Below are 17,791 nucleotides of genomic sequence, written 5' to 3'. Positions count from 1 at the left end.
TTCTGTAGAACCTCTCATGTGCTCTGGGTGGAACCTTTCATAAATGGTCCAAGGTATTACCCTTTATGCTGGGTTCTAGGTAAATCCCTTTGAACCTTCATAAAAGGTTCTATGGTAAAACCAAAAAGGGGTCTGCTACAGGAATAAACCATCCAATCTGATATGGTTCTAAATAGCACCTTTATTTCTTAGAGTGTAGATTCATTTTTTCCACTCTCCTTTTATGTTCGTTGAATATACAAAAACAGTGTTTAAGCACTGTTTAGAGCTTCCCGGGCATTAATTAAAGTTTTTTTTCAGTGTGTGAAAGTCCAATACGTTCTTGGCATCATCAAGGCGAGACATGGACAGAGAGAGGGGCTACGCTCGAGGGGGGAAACACTCTTGTTCGGTTTAATTTCTGCCGCGCGCTCACCAGCGACAACACCAGCACTCTCATCAGTGTGCGAGATTTTAAACAGGGGCTTTGAGGAGCTTATGACTTATAATTAGTCAGTAGACTGCTTTAAGAATATTGAGGTAAACAGGGTTTAATTAGGAAGGGTAGAGCAATCTGGGACAGATGTTGCACAGGAGGGATCACACTGTGACTGTTTTTGTGTCGCAGCAAAAAGAAAAAAAAACTTGTTGTTCCAGAAAGACAAAAATAACTAATTGTTTCAGACAACTTCCTTTACACACACACAAATACACACACACAAGCACACACACACATACACACACACATATGCATGACGTGTCTGAAGCTGCAAGCCTGGTCTTGTTGTTTTGTTAGAGAGCTTAAGTTGAAAATGTTGCCTAACTCCACCCGTGAAAACACAATGCAGGAAGGCAGAACAAGAAATTTTCAACATTATCACCTGAAAAACATGTTGGATGTTTACAATTTGCCAAAATATTTTTGACTGGTTACACATATTGGTGTGTATATTAATTTTACTACTTTTCAGTTAACCGTTCTGCACATCAACGGGGCCTGGCATGAAGTAATGTTAGCTAACTGCACCGAAATGCCGAAATATATAGAATTTTCTCACAGTAATTGTTGACACTGTTTCCATGCTCTCCACCATCTCTGCTACCCTGAAACATCAGGCAAACGTCACAAACCAGCAACTCAGATACCATCGAAATTTCCCAATTTCCTACAAATAATTACAACCTTTTGGGGCATGTAAAGGCAGCAATAAAGCGGGTTGTCCTCTAATCAGCGTTGGTTATAGATCCTGTTCCATTGGTGCATGAATGCATGTGAGTGCTTCAAAACGGAGTAGCAGTTGGCACTAAGCCTCCACCACCAGTGTTTGAATGTGACTCATTGTGTGCTCTGAGTGGTTGAACAACTACAAAACCACTACCAAACACAGATGGTTTTAGTGTTATTTTGTCTCAAGCTACTAGACATGGCATCCACCTTCCCCTCCACCTGCCGCTGACACAGTCAGCATATACTGTGTCACTTTAGACACTTTATTCCCATGAAACGTATTTGTTGTTTGCAGAAAGGTACAATGCAAACATTTTCCTCTGGAAACTGGACTGAAACAGTTTCAAAACTGCAAAACTGTCACTTCCCCAAATTGTGTCGGTGTAAATCTGTATCCAAGCAGTAAAGAGCTTATGTCCGCAGCCCTGCAGGGTCGATCCCTGGCAGTTTTCCTTAGGGGCGTGAAGGAAAGCAGGGACAGGTATCCCGAGAATGTCCTCCCGACTTCCCTGCTAAGTGGCAGCTGCACCACTTAAAACCTGCTGATGGGATCTCAGGCCTCCACCTCGGCTTAAGTCACTGCTAAACCACATGAAACTCTCCTCTGACGGGCAGTGGCTGAACGGAGGATCAACAGCTAACAATGTGGCAGTCAAAGCACCATTTTGGGAAAGTAACAAAAGCAAACACACCTAAGGCGGGTTTTATGGATTCTAAGCCTCAAATAACCACGTCCGCTAAGCTGGAAGGAACAGAGGAGGGGGAGGAAAGCAGTGTGAGAACGAGAGAGATGGAGGAGGGTATGTTGGTGAGAGAATGGAGTGTTAAAACAGAGACGATGAGAAGCGGCGAGAGAAAAAGCAAGCTTTGAGGGGCAGATGATGAGGATGACAGCAAGCAGTGGGAGGGAGGAGGGAGGGAGAGAGAGAGGAGAAAATCACGCATTCTTGACAGAAGCAACATGGCAGGATCACACAGCTATTTTTCATTCACACTCCTCTGCATTCGCACATGATTCCAAAGGTACCCAAGCCCCAAGGAAGCCTTCCAGCAAACACTGTTTGCCAATTTTTCAAACCTGTCACTCCCTTTCGGTGTATCAGCTCGTGCGCTGCACAAAGGGGCCTCCTCGTAGTGCTGTCGCTATTGTTGTTGTCACTGAGCCGACGCGAGGTAAACACGTGAGGCAATGTCGTCCATCTCACCCGCCCCACCCCAACCCCCCTGTAATGCATCTCAGATCACACTGTAACATTACAGAAGGAGGGACTTGTTTTTTCTTCTTGCACCCGCATTTTGACAGCACACAATGTTCATGTAGTATATTTCAGCAGGAGTTGAAAAATCACACAAACGCCTGGAAATACGACTAAATAAGCTGGAGTTGAACACACTGCCATGTCAGTTCAACAGTGGCAGTTTGCACTGTAAAATCTGACAAGATGATTTTACTTTAAAAGTCTAGTAAACTGATAACCTTGAAAAAAAAGTAAGAAACTGTTAGTCTTATTTTATATTTACATTATAGCTAATTTTTAAGTTTACTTACAATTTAGTCTCATTTATGTAATTTTGTTAAGTTTTTGCAACTTACAAATGACAAGTTTAATTAAATCAATCTTTCTAAGTTTTTGCAACTTCAGTAAACCAAGTTTATTGTGCTATATATATGCATTCTGCTGGTTGCAAACTAGTCTGTCATATTTGTATTTTCTTAAACTTGTTAACAAAACAGAACTTGCATATCTTCTTATTTCATCATTCATCAAATCCTTTTTGATGGTCAAGAGGAGTCAGACTAAGTTGGTTAACTGAAGTTGCTAAAACTTGGAAAGAACAAGGTAATTTAAGTTTCAACAACTTCACAAAATTGAGTAAATGTAGCTGAATTTTAAGAAAGCTTAACATTGGATATAAAACAAATTGATGTATATTTACTTACATTTTTCAAGGAAGTGGGCTTTCTAGACTATTTTTATTAAAATAAAATTATCGGATTTTACAGTGTAGTTGTTGAAAAATAACATGAACACCTGGAAATACGACTAAATAAGCCGTTCAACAGTTGCAGTTTGAAATAGGAGCTTGGTAATCCTGTTTTTTTTGTTTTTTTTACAACTGTCTCAACCTTTTTACACCTCCTGGCTGTTTAATAAAAACAGCTGAGCCTCAGACACCGTCTCGCCTACAGTGAGCCGCACGCTAAGCTGTGAAAAACAGACCAGGCCACTGCGGGCAGGCAGGTGAAATTTAGTCAGAAGCTGGTGTTGGTGCGGTTGATGCCTGAGGAACATGTCTTCCACATGCAAAGACACACCTTTGTTCCCCTGCACGTTATCACGCACACAGAGGTGCACACCACACACTGCTCAGTGTGCTTTATGAGCTTTGACAGAAGGCCTACAGAGACGCTGAAGCTGGTAATCAAACAGGAGCTACAGTGTGCTCCTGAAGGCAAGCTGTCCCTGTGTTTAAAGGTCCCAAATTGTAAAAAGTCTTTTTTATTACAAAGCAGGTATAGGTGACATAAATATACTGTGGAGGTATCAAACTGCTCAGTCAACAGAGAAACGCTCACAGTCTGTATTGAGAAAAGGAGACTTTAAACAAGCCGTCAGGACTAGTGTGGAGTTGTGGTGTCAAAACTCTACTATAAAAACCATTTTAAACTTCAAACATAAATATTCTGAACAGGTCCTTTTGTGTTAACGAACTGTAAAAAGAAACTATATGTTTAACTTTAAAAAGTAAGTGTCTGGGCTACTTTAAAATTTTAAGTTGCCTGAATTTGAAAATACAAGCTGAATCATTACAATGTTGCCTCTACTAGCCTTTCCAGATTCAGTCAACTCAAATTTATATTGCAGCTGCGACAAACTTTTAAGTTGCAGTTTGTAGACCAAATCACAGTGATGTTGTACTAACAACAGCAATCACTTCTGGGCACTGGCAATTATCTTCAGTTGTGGAGATACAGTATGTGAATTTAGCAAACAGTTAATTTCTGCTGCAACTTTCAGCCGTATTTGTAACATTTACAGATATATAGTTAAAGACCATGGTCCAAATTTACTAACTTTTGTGTTGCTTTGCCAGCATCAAACAAAACTATCAGTATGGAAGCTAAGCAATGTGCTGCAGTGGATGGGGGGCACAGCAAAACGTAGCCTATTTAAGCCTATTTATCAGGTTTTATAGTAATCAGTATTGCTTTAAGTGTAGGCTATATTTGGAACATTTTCTCCGTGTTACCTTACATGCATGATAGACCAGCAACTTCATTGTTCTGCGAAGTAAAATTATTGTTTTTATTAATGGTGTCTGCTGGTTTTGATTTAATGGCTACAGTTCCCATATAAAACAATTTTCTGACTGATGAGGTGAAGTGGTGATAATATTCCAAATATAGCTTCCACTTGACCTGAAATTTATATTTTTGGCTAACTTACAAGTAACAGCCTGAGGCAGCGTGTGCTTAGCACCGTTACATTTTATGTACCTGGCACGCTGGTTTTCTATCCGTAAGCTATTGTAAACAAACATTGTGATTTGGTCTATATAGACCATTTCAAACTTGAAACATAAACATCATAAATTTGTATTTACTCATTGTTACAAGAAAATATTTGTTGTAACTTAAATATAGTGTCTCAACTGCCTGCAATTTTAAGTTGACTAAAATAAAAAAAAGACAAGTTGAATTATTATTAAGTTACCTCAACATGTCCAAAACAGAATTTGAAAATACAAATGTAATAGTTACAAAGTTACCTCAACTTGTCTTTTTAAATTCAGTCAACTCAAGTTATTAAGGCAGCCATGACACAACATTTTCTAAGTTAAAACAAATATTTTCTTTTCTTTCTTGATTGAGTGTTTTGCAGTGTATGTAAATGATGTCTGATAACATGAAGTAAACATGGATCCAATGCAATCTAATTCCAGTTAGATAGTCTACAAAGGCAGAAAGTGCTACTACAGTGCCTTTACAGTCATTCCCCGGTTGCAATGATGGTGCAGTTATGCCAAAATAGGGACCACATGCAAATGCTAACCAATCAGAGCAGACAGTATGAGAAAAATAGTGTTTTTTGAACAATGAGGCATGTAAAAATGTTCTAGGAGAAACACAAAATACATGTGTAGACCTGAAAATCAGCATCATTTGGGACCTATAAAGAATATGCTCTTGAGTTCATGCATGCAAGGTTCATATCTCATGTTTGATCACATTTGTATGTGATGAAAAATTGATATCCCTGAGCACGACACTCAAAATCCTCCCTGCTTATGCCAGATTAAGGTGTGAGCTAATTGCACCCGTAGCAGTGTGAAAAGCGGGGGTTAAAAAAGGTGACTGCTGATAGTTAAACCATGTAAATACACAGAGGAGACATGTTAAAACACCACAGGCTGTCCCGGGGGCCAATTCTGCAATGACTCGCACTCATTCATGTCGTCACATAGCCCCATTTTAAGAGTCATAACAGCGAAGAGACGCACCTCCGGCTAGATTCCCACACAAACACACACTTCTCATTCCTGTCATTCATGCTGCTGCTGTTTAAGCTTCTGGCTGATGAGTTCCCAGCATACCTATGAATATTACACAGCGCCTTCCCATCCACGCACACACTTGGTCATTTGGTTTATAAGGAATACAGTATTTATTCGACACTCCTCCTGTTTGATCCCTGACACCGCTTCCTTTAATCTGTCTGAATGAGTTCATTGCTATTCAGCCGTCACGCTCCTCAGATATGGGGATGAAATATAGAGGACTTGTTTCATCCTTCTTTAAGATTCATGGCTATTTGATACTACTGGAATGTTTGAAAACGGCGCCGAACATCGATAATAGACTTGACCTTGCCAGGGACGTCTTTTCTCATAAGGGTTCGACATGCAAGTCGGAGCTTTTTAAGTGTTTTTGTTTCGCCACATTAAATTCATTCTTCTCTCCTGGCCAAAAAGAAAAATAATATGGTGGACGTATTGCATTTGAACTTCACAATTCAGCACATTTCCCAGGCAGGAATAGACGTAGGAAATGGTTAACCAGCAACCTGAGGCGGTGTCAAAAATTGTAGCTTGCTAGGCAACTTTAAAGCCTCAGAAAAGGGAGGATTTCAAAACCAAAGTGGGGGGTCCGTGGATCCTTTCTCCAGAAATATTTGACTTTGAGAGACTGTGAGTTTCTGGTGACTTTAAAAGAATGAAAATAAAATTATAATTATACTATATCTGCATTTTTATATTAAATGCATTCAGTTTGGTTTAGTTTTTGGTTTATAATGGTCCTGGATGCCTAAGCGAGGTGGAGGCTCCCAGTCAGTGATGACTGTGGGGGGCCCAGGCAAAGAAACCCATCGAGGCCCCATTTAATTGCGTTAAAGGTTACATTTAATTTGGTATGTACAACAATTACTGGTGATTGTTGTTCCACGTCAGAGGAGGGCAAGCTGGGTACCATCAACCCACTGAGGAACCCCTAAAACCCCATCCTGGTATGAACAACATGAAAATGACGTATCCACTGCCAGCCAAGCCCATTTTATTCAAAGGCTGCTCATTGTTCTGACAGCCCAAATTTCTGAAGCCCATTCAGTCCAAAAATCGTGTCACTAAGCCAAAAGCCATTTTTACGACAGCATGTTATCCCAAAAGTAAACATCTTTTTTCCAAGGTCCCATTTCTCTGAAAATTCACATTCCCTGCAGACAATCCAATCACCAGAAAAAAAATATTTGCATTTTAACTTGTGTTTCTGTGAACCAAGGACACATTATATTTGTCAACAGTTCTGCGGTGAATGAGCAGGTTAAGGCTCTTAAACTACTTGATTATGGCGCAGAGGTGGCTGTAAAGCCGGGGTGGGTCGGTCAAAAACACTCATGTTTGGTGGCTCAAATGCTGCTGAAAGACTGTAACTAACTCTTGGAAGTGTGTATTTTTGGAGAAACATTTTCAGAACAAGGGGCTTTTGTTTTTGGGATAATGTTGGATACATGGGCTTTTGGTCCAACTGGACATTTTTTGGAAAATAATGGAGATTCAGAGTGTTGGGCTGTCAGAACAATAGCATTTGCACTTCAGAAGGTCGGAGAAGGAAGGAGAAAAGCGGAAAGTACCGAGGGATCAAAAACAGTAAACTTTTAGAGTCATGGGGCTTATACATGCTGTAGAGTGCCAGAAACAGGCTATAATAACAAAAAAAGATGTGAAAATTTGTCAAAAATCAGGAAAAATACAGAGATAATCATGACCCTGTGAAGAAAGCAGGAGAGGGCACTGAAAAATGGGAGTCTCCTTGGCACATACAGTGAAAATCGCCAGCTTGAGTTGAAGAGCAAAGTATTGTGCAGCCACTGATGTTCCCCTCGCTGTCTAATTTGATCTCATGAATCAAGAACTCAAAGTGGGGAGGGCAGTAAATTACGGGTCCCTGAGGACCCGTGACACCGGGAAGAGATGAGCCCATTGTGGTGAGGCAACTGCTGCCAATTTTAGTGTTCAGGGACCTTCATCTTTGAAATGCTCCCCGCTCGCCCAGGTGGCTTTATCAAAAGAGAGTAGTGGAACATGACGTTCCCACGCCTCACCCAACTCCAGGCCAACACTGTTAGAATACCATGACTTTTTTTTTTTTTTTTTTTATAGGAGGACGTTGCCCCCGAGCTCTGATTTTGGCAGTGATGCATCTGAATTACTGGGTACAAGCAAGATGAGAGCGCAGTGAAAACCTTTAAAAAAAACACACAAAAAACTGCAGGCATATGGCCATGGGAGAAGTTGCGAGTGGGTGGGGGCGAGTGTGGTGGAGGTATATTGCCATAGTAACAATGGATAGCCCACCAAGGATTCCTGAGCAAACACAGGCATACGGTTTAAACAGCGACTGAGGACCTTCCGCCAGTGTGCCTCTTTGTTCAAACAGAAATCACGCTGGCACAGATAACGCCGGCATTTTAAACATAAATTACAAGGTCTCCGATTGTCATGTCGTGTCCCCAATTCACGAGGAGAAGAGGCTGCCTCGGCAAAGAAAAGCTCATTCAAAGAGATTCAAAAGAGCACACACACACACACACTGACGTAAATCTTTCAAATGTGCCGAGGAAGGAAAAGGGGAGGCGAGAGCGGTTTGCATGTTAAGCACATTTGCGTCGACATCAAACGATCACCCCGCAATTGGGCTTCACGGGGGGAAAGTAATCTGCGCTGCTCAAACATTCGCCGCAGCGCCCGCAGAATCCTGATGGTGATTAAACAGGAAAAAAAAGTCTTCCCTCGAAGTCCGGCTGGGGGATCTCCACAACACACTCGTAAATGTCACCCGTGCAGCCACTTAGCTGCTTGTCAAAGTCGCTGTGAGCTCCCCTCACGTCACCGCGCTCATAAGAGCTCTTCACTGTGTGATGGGCTTCCTTTATGCACTTATGTTCCCAGCAGTTTGCCTCCTTCTGCTGAAGTCTGTTATTAATATATCATCACGGACGGATTAAATGTGATGAATCTGACGTTAAGTGAAGATTATTAAGCAGAGGCTGAAATAAAGCTGAGGTGGAATATAGAGTCGGGTCGATTTTGAGTTTTGGCGGTCCGGTCCACTTTAACCAGTTTAATTTATGCAAACCAGCCAAACCAGCATTTGTCCTGAGGGCACATTTTAGCAATTTTTAAAGTAGCCTTAATTACAGCACCAAATCCAAAACAAACTGAATTAATAATAAGCAATATGACTGAGTGATTAGCATGATATCATGTTTGTAAACTTATGAATGTAGCAACTAGTGTCACACAGGTCAAGTGTAATTTAATTTGAAGCTAAGAGTACCAGTGTCACATTTCTGCAGAGGGGGGAAAGCAAAAAGCAATATGAAAACCTTTGGGTTTAGAGCCAACAAAACCACTGTCTTTACTGGCTGTTGGTGTGAGAGCTGAACTTTCGTGGGACGTTGTTGTTGCTATTTATATCTGATGCTCGCTTTGAAAGCGCTGTAGTGGAAGAGGATTGGCTGGTCCATGAGGTTAAAATGAGAAATTATTAATGTGAAACTTACTTTTTTCACTACAAAAACCTAAACAAATTGTCAGCTGTTGGAGGGAGATCATCAGGGAGCTGAAAGTTTCTGCTTAGAGTAAATGACTATGCCAAAAAAAAGCTCGGTTAATGTAACTTTGTGTTAGTTATATGTCATTTCCAGTAAACATTCCAATATAAAATGTGTGTTTTCTGATTTAAGAAGTTACAAACGTAGAAAGATTGCAAGTTGGTTACTCATACATCTTTTAGGTGTTTATGTCTATAGCCACAGGGTTTGTTAACATAAAGTAACAAGAGTATTTAATGGAGTCAGTGATGAGAGAGAGCCCCAGTGTTACATCCACTACATGATAGTCACATACATCTTTTGGACACAGTCTCATTATATTCCATTGAGGATTAACTGCTGAATCATGTGGGACACCTGGTAAAATTTGGTTAGCCAGTCTGGTCTGGTGTTTGGCTTTATACTGAGCAGGTTTGAAAAGTTTCACACCAGCCCAACCCTGGTAGAATATAAGAAAAACCTTGTGTTTAAGCCGCTTTGTTTACTATTATTCTAATCATTTTACCGCCCCCGGACGTGTCAACTTGATTGATGTCCTCGCTTTTCCCCCCTCAATCCCAGACCTCATCAACCTGCAAAAGAACGGCAACAAATGTAACAACATTCCCTTTTTCCTGACGCCTCCGAGGACCAGCTCCCCCCTCAAGGCACTTCTCACCACTGAATCCACTCTGTAATTTACAATTGGCTATTGTGTCCCAAGTGTTGCATCGGACCAACTCCGAGCAAATGAACCATGTCAAAGACCAGCCTTTCACTCTCGATTACATCCCCCCCGTTTCTCCCCGTCATAATTGCGGCAAACTGAGCAAAAGCTGCCGCAGCTCCGCTATTATCCCGAGCACCTGAGTTCATCCACCCACTCATTCACAAACCAAAATGGCCGTTCTTTGCCAGTGGCTGGTTTGATTGACTATTTGTAGTTGTTACCAAGAACATTGTTGCCGGGGAGGAAAGAGAAGGAGAAATGTGAAGGAGGAGAACTCCATCTCCCGAGATGCTGTGAAGAAAAGGAGTAAAAGGTGAAACCAAAGCTGGATAATAAACAGGCTATAGGGCAAGGTGCCGCAAATCAATACCTGAAACCATATTAAATGTCTGGAGCTCCTCAATCCACAGTAGAATTTGTCTGACTAAAGCCAGCATTACAGTCGTCTCCACTTTATTTTGCAGTTTCCAACAGGGTAGACTTATGGGAATTTACAGCATATGAGGAACTGTGTCCGACTATATACAGTTTATCCTTTCAGACTTAGAAACCGTCACGATCGAACAAAACTTTTCAGCTCAACAAGTAGAGGTGTAAAGTAAGGGTTCATACACACTTTTGCATGACTTTGTGGCAAATTTTAAAGACCATGCATTCTCTATGAGCTATATAATAGCTTTTTAAAATATATATCATTTTTAAAGACTTTGTTTTTAATTTTGACTTTATATGTATTTTGTATTTATTTTGTTGCCATTTTTTAGAGAATATATGCCTTAAAACATGCCTTGGTATGTTTTTTTTCAAAAACATTTGGCCTTTTTTTTTCTCTAAAAAGGTTTGGGAATTTAAAAAAGAGCATGTTTTTTTTTCTTTCAAAAATTTTGGGCAGTTTTTTATTTCTTTAATTTTTTGCAATTTAAAAAAAATCATTTTTTTCTTTAAAAAAATACTCCTTAAAATTGAAGCTTTATATCTGTCTTTTTAAGAAAAAGGACAACCAGCCCATAAAAACTACAATAAAGCCAACAAAATTTAGAGATACATAACACATTGATACAGGATTGTTTTGGACTTTGTCCGTATATGGTTGGCCGTTGGTCAGCATTTGGCCATCGGTGAGCATCTGCCACCCTGGTTTTTGTCGTGTGTCCCACACTGGTTGGCCCCTGTTGACTGTGTTTTGGCAAATTCAGCACACTGAATCGGAGTTCAAGAGGTTGGAGCCAGTTGTTGAGTGAAAGCACTCTGATTGGCAATTTAACTCAGTGCATGAGTAGAGAAATAGAAGTGAGAAAAGTAAACAAGCAACTAAAGTCAAGAGGTAATGAGATCTGAACAAACTTGTTATACTAGGCAGTTGTGTTGTGAATGTGCTAACTGGCAAAGTACCATCTTGAATTCATCTTGTCGGTCTTCCAGTTTCCCTTTTTGAATGACACACAGATTACCACCATCTGCTGGTATGGACAGTTATTTCCTCGTTCACACTATATGGCTGTTGGTTGAAGTCTTTGCAGTGTGTTCAAGTGCAACTTTTTTGTCTGAGACACAGGCGACGTGAGGTGACGCAACAGTCTGCCTTCAACACTACTAGCACTTTGATGCTGGTGTGGTGTGTTTGGGCCTTTTAGGATATTTCAGGGAGTCTCTGTCCTGACATTAAATCATTGGGTAGCAGATGTTAGATGGACAAAAATAGTGAGGATGCTTTTATGAAAATCTGCCACCTGTCATCATCTGATTCACAGTGACACACTCTACACCAAGGCTGTAACCTTATTCACATTTCAATGCTATCCTACAACATGTTTCAAAAGGAAGCGCGCACCGACGACGAGGCAAATTGGAAAACATTAACATTTTCAAAGGGGAAAAAAAGCTGTCTGGACTTCATATTTCACATGATTTGATAGGAGCTACCTAGCGAGGCCGCTCGTAACTCCAGCTGCCCTGTGACCTTCATTCCTCAGCGAGGCAGCCGGACTCCTCCAGCCTCTGACAAGAGTTATCGGGCTCGCCTAATAGGCTGCTCGCTGCCAGGTAAGGCCTCATCGATACAGAGGCTTCTCCTGCTATTGAACATTTCAGACTTTTCGCACACACCTGCAGACTTTAACCCTTTGAAAACTGAGTATATCAGCTTGATTTCATTCAGAAACATGGAAAAAGGCAATGAGCAACTAACCTAGAAATGACCAAAAAAGTCGCAAGAAATTACTTAAAGGTGACAAATGTACCTGAAAAAAAAGGGAAAAAAGGAAAGAACAAAAACAAATAAGGCAGTTACCTGGTAAAAAAGTAAGTAGGTAAAAAATAATAATGATAATATTATTATTATTATTATTATAACATATAGTATATTCTCTCTGGAACATAATTTTAAATATATAAATATAACAATTAGAACAATTATTTTATAGATTTTACCCTTTTTTTGTGGGGTTATTTTGGTAATTTTCTACTAATCCCTCTACCTCTCTTTCTTCTCCTTTTAGAAATTTATTTCATTTTCAATTTCTTGCCAAATTTCCTTTTTCCCCATGTTTTTGAAAGAAATCAAACCAATGTCAGGAGTTTAAATGCTTCTCACAGGCATGTATGCAGCACAAGAAAAGTGTTGTCGATTCAGGTTTTAAAGGGTTAATACAGGTGGTTGAAACACACACAATCAGTCACAGACGCGACCGATAAATAACTCAATTGCGGCGAAGGAGTGCCTTGCTCGAGGGCGCTCGAGAGTCACAGACTACTGGAGCTTGTCGTGGGGTTTTTGAACAGTTGAAGATAAAGTATTGCTCCAGCCTTCGGGCTCCATCTGCCTCCGTGTGTGTGTGTGTGTGTGTATATGTAATAACCAGACACACATACAAATATAATGAACTGCATTCCTTGGGTAAACACAGCAGTGCAGGCACACAAACACACACACACAGGATATTGAAACCCTCTCAGGCATGTCGCCGCGCGTGTGCCTGGCGTGCGGGATGATGGAGAGGCTGAACTGTGGAGGCCCCGTTTGCTCTCCTCTCTCCAGCCCTCACAGGATACACAAACACACACACACACACTCGTACTGTACACTCACACGCTTTATCACACCCTCGCACACATGCGTCCGCACAGTGAGCGTACCCGCTGAGTACACATGCACAAACTTTCACACAGGTCCCCCCAGGCTTTGATGGATGGTCGGTGAGTGCTCTACCTCCTGTTTCATACACATATAATCTCATTTGGGGGCCACATGGTGGGAGCCGCACCAAAACAGGGCTAATAGAAGCAGTCAAGCTGTCCTATCCCTCCTCCTCTGCCAGTCTAGTCATATCCATTATACTCTTCTGCTTAGCAAATATGTATGACTGCAGCCTGTTAATAAAAAAAGCTATACCCTTTGTACTGAAAAAAGCTTTTGAATACATTATTTAACCCCGACAATTCCTAATGTGTCGGGAGATCTCAGCACATCTTAATATTTCAGCATTTTCTTAATACAAAAAAATGGAAGGTCAAAGTCGAAAGGGGGGAAAGGAAGAGAGGGAGAACAGGTGCATGTCTGTCAGAGCCTTGGAAAAAAATCGATGTGAACCTGAACCCCGGGTGAAGGTTGTACCCATTAAATACGCTCCGATTACACAGTGAACTTGTTAACTTTTCCCCTGACAACACATCAAAGCGTCTTTCCTCCGTCCATGTAGGAGACAACTCGGGTGGGTACCAAACTTAGTTCTCTAAAAGGGCAGACGTCAGTACGGTAACAATAGCTTCTTTGCATATGACATCATGCATCGGTGCAGTTGGAGGGAAGGCAACTAGAGGCTACCAACACTGCACAAATGCCTGTGATTTACACTGTTTACAGTTGTTCCAATCAATTAGATTTGGAAAAAAGTAGCACTTTTAGCCCCAAAAATAGTTGGAGAACAAGAATAAGCGGAGAACTTGGACTCTCTCAGAAACTAGTGCAGATCAGAATCACTTTCTTCAGCCTTGAAAAGTGGTGCGTTTAGTTTTAGGTTTAAAGGTCCAGTGTGAAGGATAAAGGCAAATACATACAGTCAGAAATGGAATATAATATAAAGTATGTATTCGTTAGTGTATAATCACATGAAAATGAATAAAGTTTCAAGCTTAAATCAGAATAAAACATTTGTTCAACAGCATAGAACCCTTTTCTAAGATGTTAATAGTATCATGAAAATCTCATAGTTATTGCAACTCTAATACACACACACACACACACACACACACACACAGAGGCAGAGAAAGCTTGTTTAAATATTCCTTTTTGTTAATACAGAGAAGCAAAAGTATAGAATAAAGTTTGCTTCTAGTACCAGAATTGGTCAAATGTGAACAGTACTGGTGCAACTAACAATTATTTTCATCACTGATGAATCTGTCGATTATATTCTCGATTACTTGTTCAGACTATAGTGTCAAAAAAAGGTAAACAAAAGTTGATCTGGCTTTCTGAAGGTCCAATATGACCTCACTAAATTGTTTGTTTAGTCCACTTGCAATAGTGAACCCCATCCTCGAGATAACATGTCAGTCTTTTTCTTCACCTGTCAGCTCCGCCAAATAAATAAGTTCGCTCTGCGTTAAGCAGCTTTACAGTCGGCGTCCGGAGCCAAAGGTGGCACCTGAGGGGTAAATCATAGATCAGCGTGTCCGCCTTTCATGGCTCTTTTTCTCATTTCCACGAAGGCCACATGTGACGACACGGCTGGATGCTGGATGGGGTTTAAATCGGCGGCCCCCTGATGTGGAGGGCCACGGACCCCGCTGGCAGTTCCCTTGACACCCGGGACCCGTGTGAGCAACAGTGACAGGGAGTGATTCATGTGATTCATCACCATGTTTCCTCCACAGTGAGAGAGAGAGGGAGAGGGAGAGAGGCATGAAAACAGAAAGAGAAAAACATGTAAACAGCCTTCTGCCACCTGTGTGAATCAACATCAAGCGAACAAATGGCCGGTGACCTTTTCTGTAAAACAATAACAAAAAAAAACATCATTACCAGACTGACTGCCAGACATTTTTGCAATTTTGATGAGCTACAGAGTCACGGTAAACAGAACTCTATTCTTTTGCCTATTAGTCTCACAAACAGCAACCCTTACGTCTGATCCGTGTTGTGATCTGGCGCACAACTATTCCCCAGGGCTGCACGGCAGAAGAGCTAAGCGATGTTCTCATTTAGTCGCTTCTAGCTGCTGCAGTCGATACAAGAGGACAGCTACGGAGAAAACAACAAGGCTAGCGTGGCATATCATAGACCTTGGGAGCCTTGTAAAAGTCAATTTGCTGTACAAACTCCTCCTAAGAATCGCCGTGGAAAACAAGTCTGCAATGTGGTGAGTGCGCGATGATTGATAGTGCCACAGAAAAGGCAAATCTGCAAAAATGAATCAGCTTCATCCTGGTGAGCCCTATCAAATGAGATCGCTGCGGAGTATGAAATGAAATTCTCGACGACGTCGAAATTGAAAGAAGCGGCGGAGAGGGAGAAGGTGGCATCACCGACACTGCCACTTACAGTCAGCGGCGTGGAGAGCAATCAAGATGGCATGCGGCTTAAATTTCTTGTGTGTTTCTCCCCATTTCTTCCGTGTTTTGGCATCTTATCGTGAGAAAGTTCAGTCACAAATATTAATGTTCACGTGAAGACAACTGAGCTCATTTATTGTATGCAGAGGAGCAAAGAAGTAACACGATTCATGCTTTTCCCCACAGCAGGGTAACTTGCTCTGCCTGGGGGCCAGTCGCAGCAGCCCCATACATGTTTCTAGAATTTTAGGATGTTTGTAGGATTTTGGGACATCTGCAGGATTTAAGCACATACCTAGAATTTTAGGAAGTTTGTCGAATTTTAGGACATTTGTTAGATTTTAAGTCATTTCTCAGAATTTAGGACATCTTTAGGATTTTAGCGCGTTTCTAGGATTTTAGGCACCTTCTAGGATTGTAGAGCATTTTGGATTTCGGGACATTTTCCAAGATTTTATAATGCTTCTAGGATCTAAGCATGTTTCCAGGGCTATTGAGCATTTCTAGGACTTTAGCACATTTCTAGAATTTTAGGACATTTCAGGGATTTCAGGACATTCTTGGATTTTAGGACGTTTCTCAGATTTTAGGACATTTCTAGGATTTTAGGACATTTTTAGGATTTAAGGATAATTCTGGGAATTCAGGACATTTCTATGATTTTAGGACAGTTAGGGCTTAGCTAGGACCTTTGTCAGGGGGTGCAAGGGATCCTCCACTGGCTGTTTTTTAATATATAAACAATCTCTGACGCTGTTTTATGCACTCTGGCACCTTATGTATGCTAAAAGTGCAACAAATCCCAATGTGAATCACTTTATATTTATTGTGAATTAGAGAATGGTTGGGGGGCAACCCAGCACTTTATTGGGGGCCAGTTTTGGCCCAAGGCCCATCAGTTGAGGATCACTGCCCTATATAAACCTCAATATTAACATATTATGCAGAGTAATATAGCAGAAAGCAGCTATAGCAATCTCTCCCCCTGACTTCCTCTCAGTCGCCACCATTTCTGCCGGCGTATCAGGTAAGTCTAATCCTTAGATTAGTAATTGCCTTAGAGCGACTGCATTCAAATCACCAAACCAAATTATACCAGAAAATGCTGCCCGCTGCAATTTCATGAGTATTACTGTGCACTCTTACGCCTTCCATTTTCCTTTCAGAACATAAACAACAAAAGCCCAGGCAGCCATAGATTGAATTAAGCCGTAATAGATCCAAAACAATTTTGATAAAATTAGCCACAGTCGGCGGTACGCAGCAAAGGGCAAGCACTAATAATAATGTGGTAATAAACAAACCAGCTCATTGCACTTAATCTCATTTCTTACTCAATGCAAGATTTCCAGATTGTGTTTTTTTCACCTTTGGCACCTCTTTCTGGTATCCAGTGAAGTTGCTATAAAAACTGTTTGCATATTTTGTTCTTCTAACGTGATAATCAGCAGATTGCCGACATGACTTTGCTGTTGACCGTCCAAGAAAGTTAATGATAATAAAGAGAACAGTTTCTACTTCCTCTGCTTTCTCCGATAAAAATAGGCTGACCTGTATCAGCGACCCTGGAGGGTGGGGGATGACCAAACATTGTTAAAGCTCCTGTGGAACCTCTTATCAAGTAATTACCTAATTGAGCTCAATGAGTGACTGACTGCCACAACAGTTTCACAGATAAAATCACGCCATCGGGGGAGTTAAGTGGTGATGACTGCCAAAGAAAAACACACAAAGGTTCGGACAATGGTGGCATGATTGCTTAATCCTTTGCTAAGGCATAGTGGTGTTTTTTCCAACAGTTGGGGGGAGGGGGGGGGGGGGGTGACTGGGTGACTGGGGGTCCTCCTTGAGCATCAAACACTTAATTTCCTGCATACTAGTGAAATAATATGCACCAATTTATGCTGGAAATTGACTTGATTTTTTATTAGGAATTTTAAAAGCACAACAACTCAAAGGAGTATGATGGGCATACAAACCCCCAGAGGAAGGCACTTCAAAAACATGACTAAAAACACTTATTTCTAAAGTGGTCCTCGATAGAAACAGCAAACAGTGTGTAGGAATTAGTGGCATCTAGCAGCCTGCAACCGACTGAAACTTCATCCATACGCAAATGCTTGAGAGGAGTCCTTCCTTTGGACATTTTGAGCACCAGAAACTAAATTTTTCTGCGGTTTTTGTGTATCAATTTATTGTCGAAATGTG

The 17,791-nt window shown here is 41.1% G+C and overlaps 1 protein-coding gene across 6 annotated transcripts in view; it reads right to left on the bottom strand.

Moving 5' to 3' along the window:
* Positions 1–17,791, bottom strand: part of pcdh7b (protocadherin 7b) — a 156,746-nt gene that overhangs the window by 130,330 nt on the left and 8,625 nt on the right. The window contains exon 2 of one of the 6 annotated variants that reach the window (XM_042512092.1): positions 14,502–14,897. The exons of the other annotated variants lie outside the window; for them this stretch is intronic. Coding sequence (XP_042368026.1) covers positions 14,886–14,897 — 12 coding nt within the window. The 3' untranslated portion in view covers positions 14,502–14,885. Of the gene's footprint in view, positions 1–14,501; positions 14,898–17,791 lie in introns of those variants that run through there. 6 annotated transcript variants of the gene reach the window in all.

This window comes from Plectropomus leopardus, chromosome 23 (assembly GCF_008729295.1).
Source record: "Plectropomus leopardus isolate mb chromosome 23, YSFRI_Pleo_2.0, whole genome shotgun sequence".
Classification (NCBI taxonomy): domain Eukaryota; kingdom Metazoa; phylum Chordata; class Actinopteri; order Perciformes; family Serranidae; genus Plectropomus; species Plectropomus leopardus.
The sequence above is the reverse complement of the archived record's forward strand: the minus strand, read 5'-3'. Positions and strand labels throughout refer to the sequence as shown.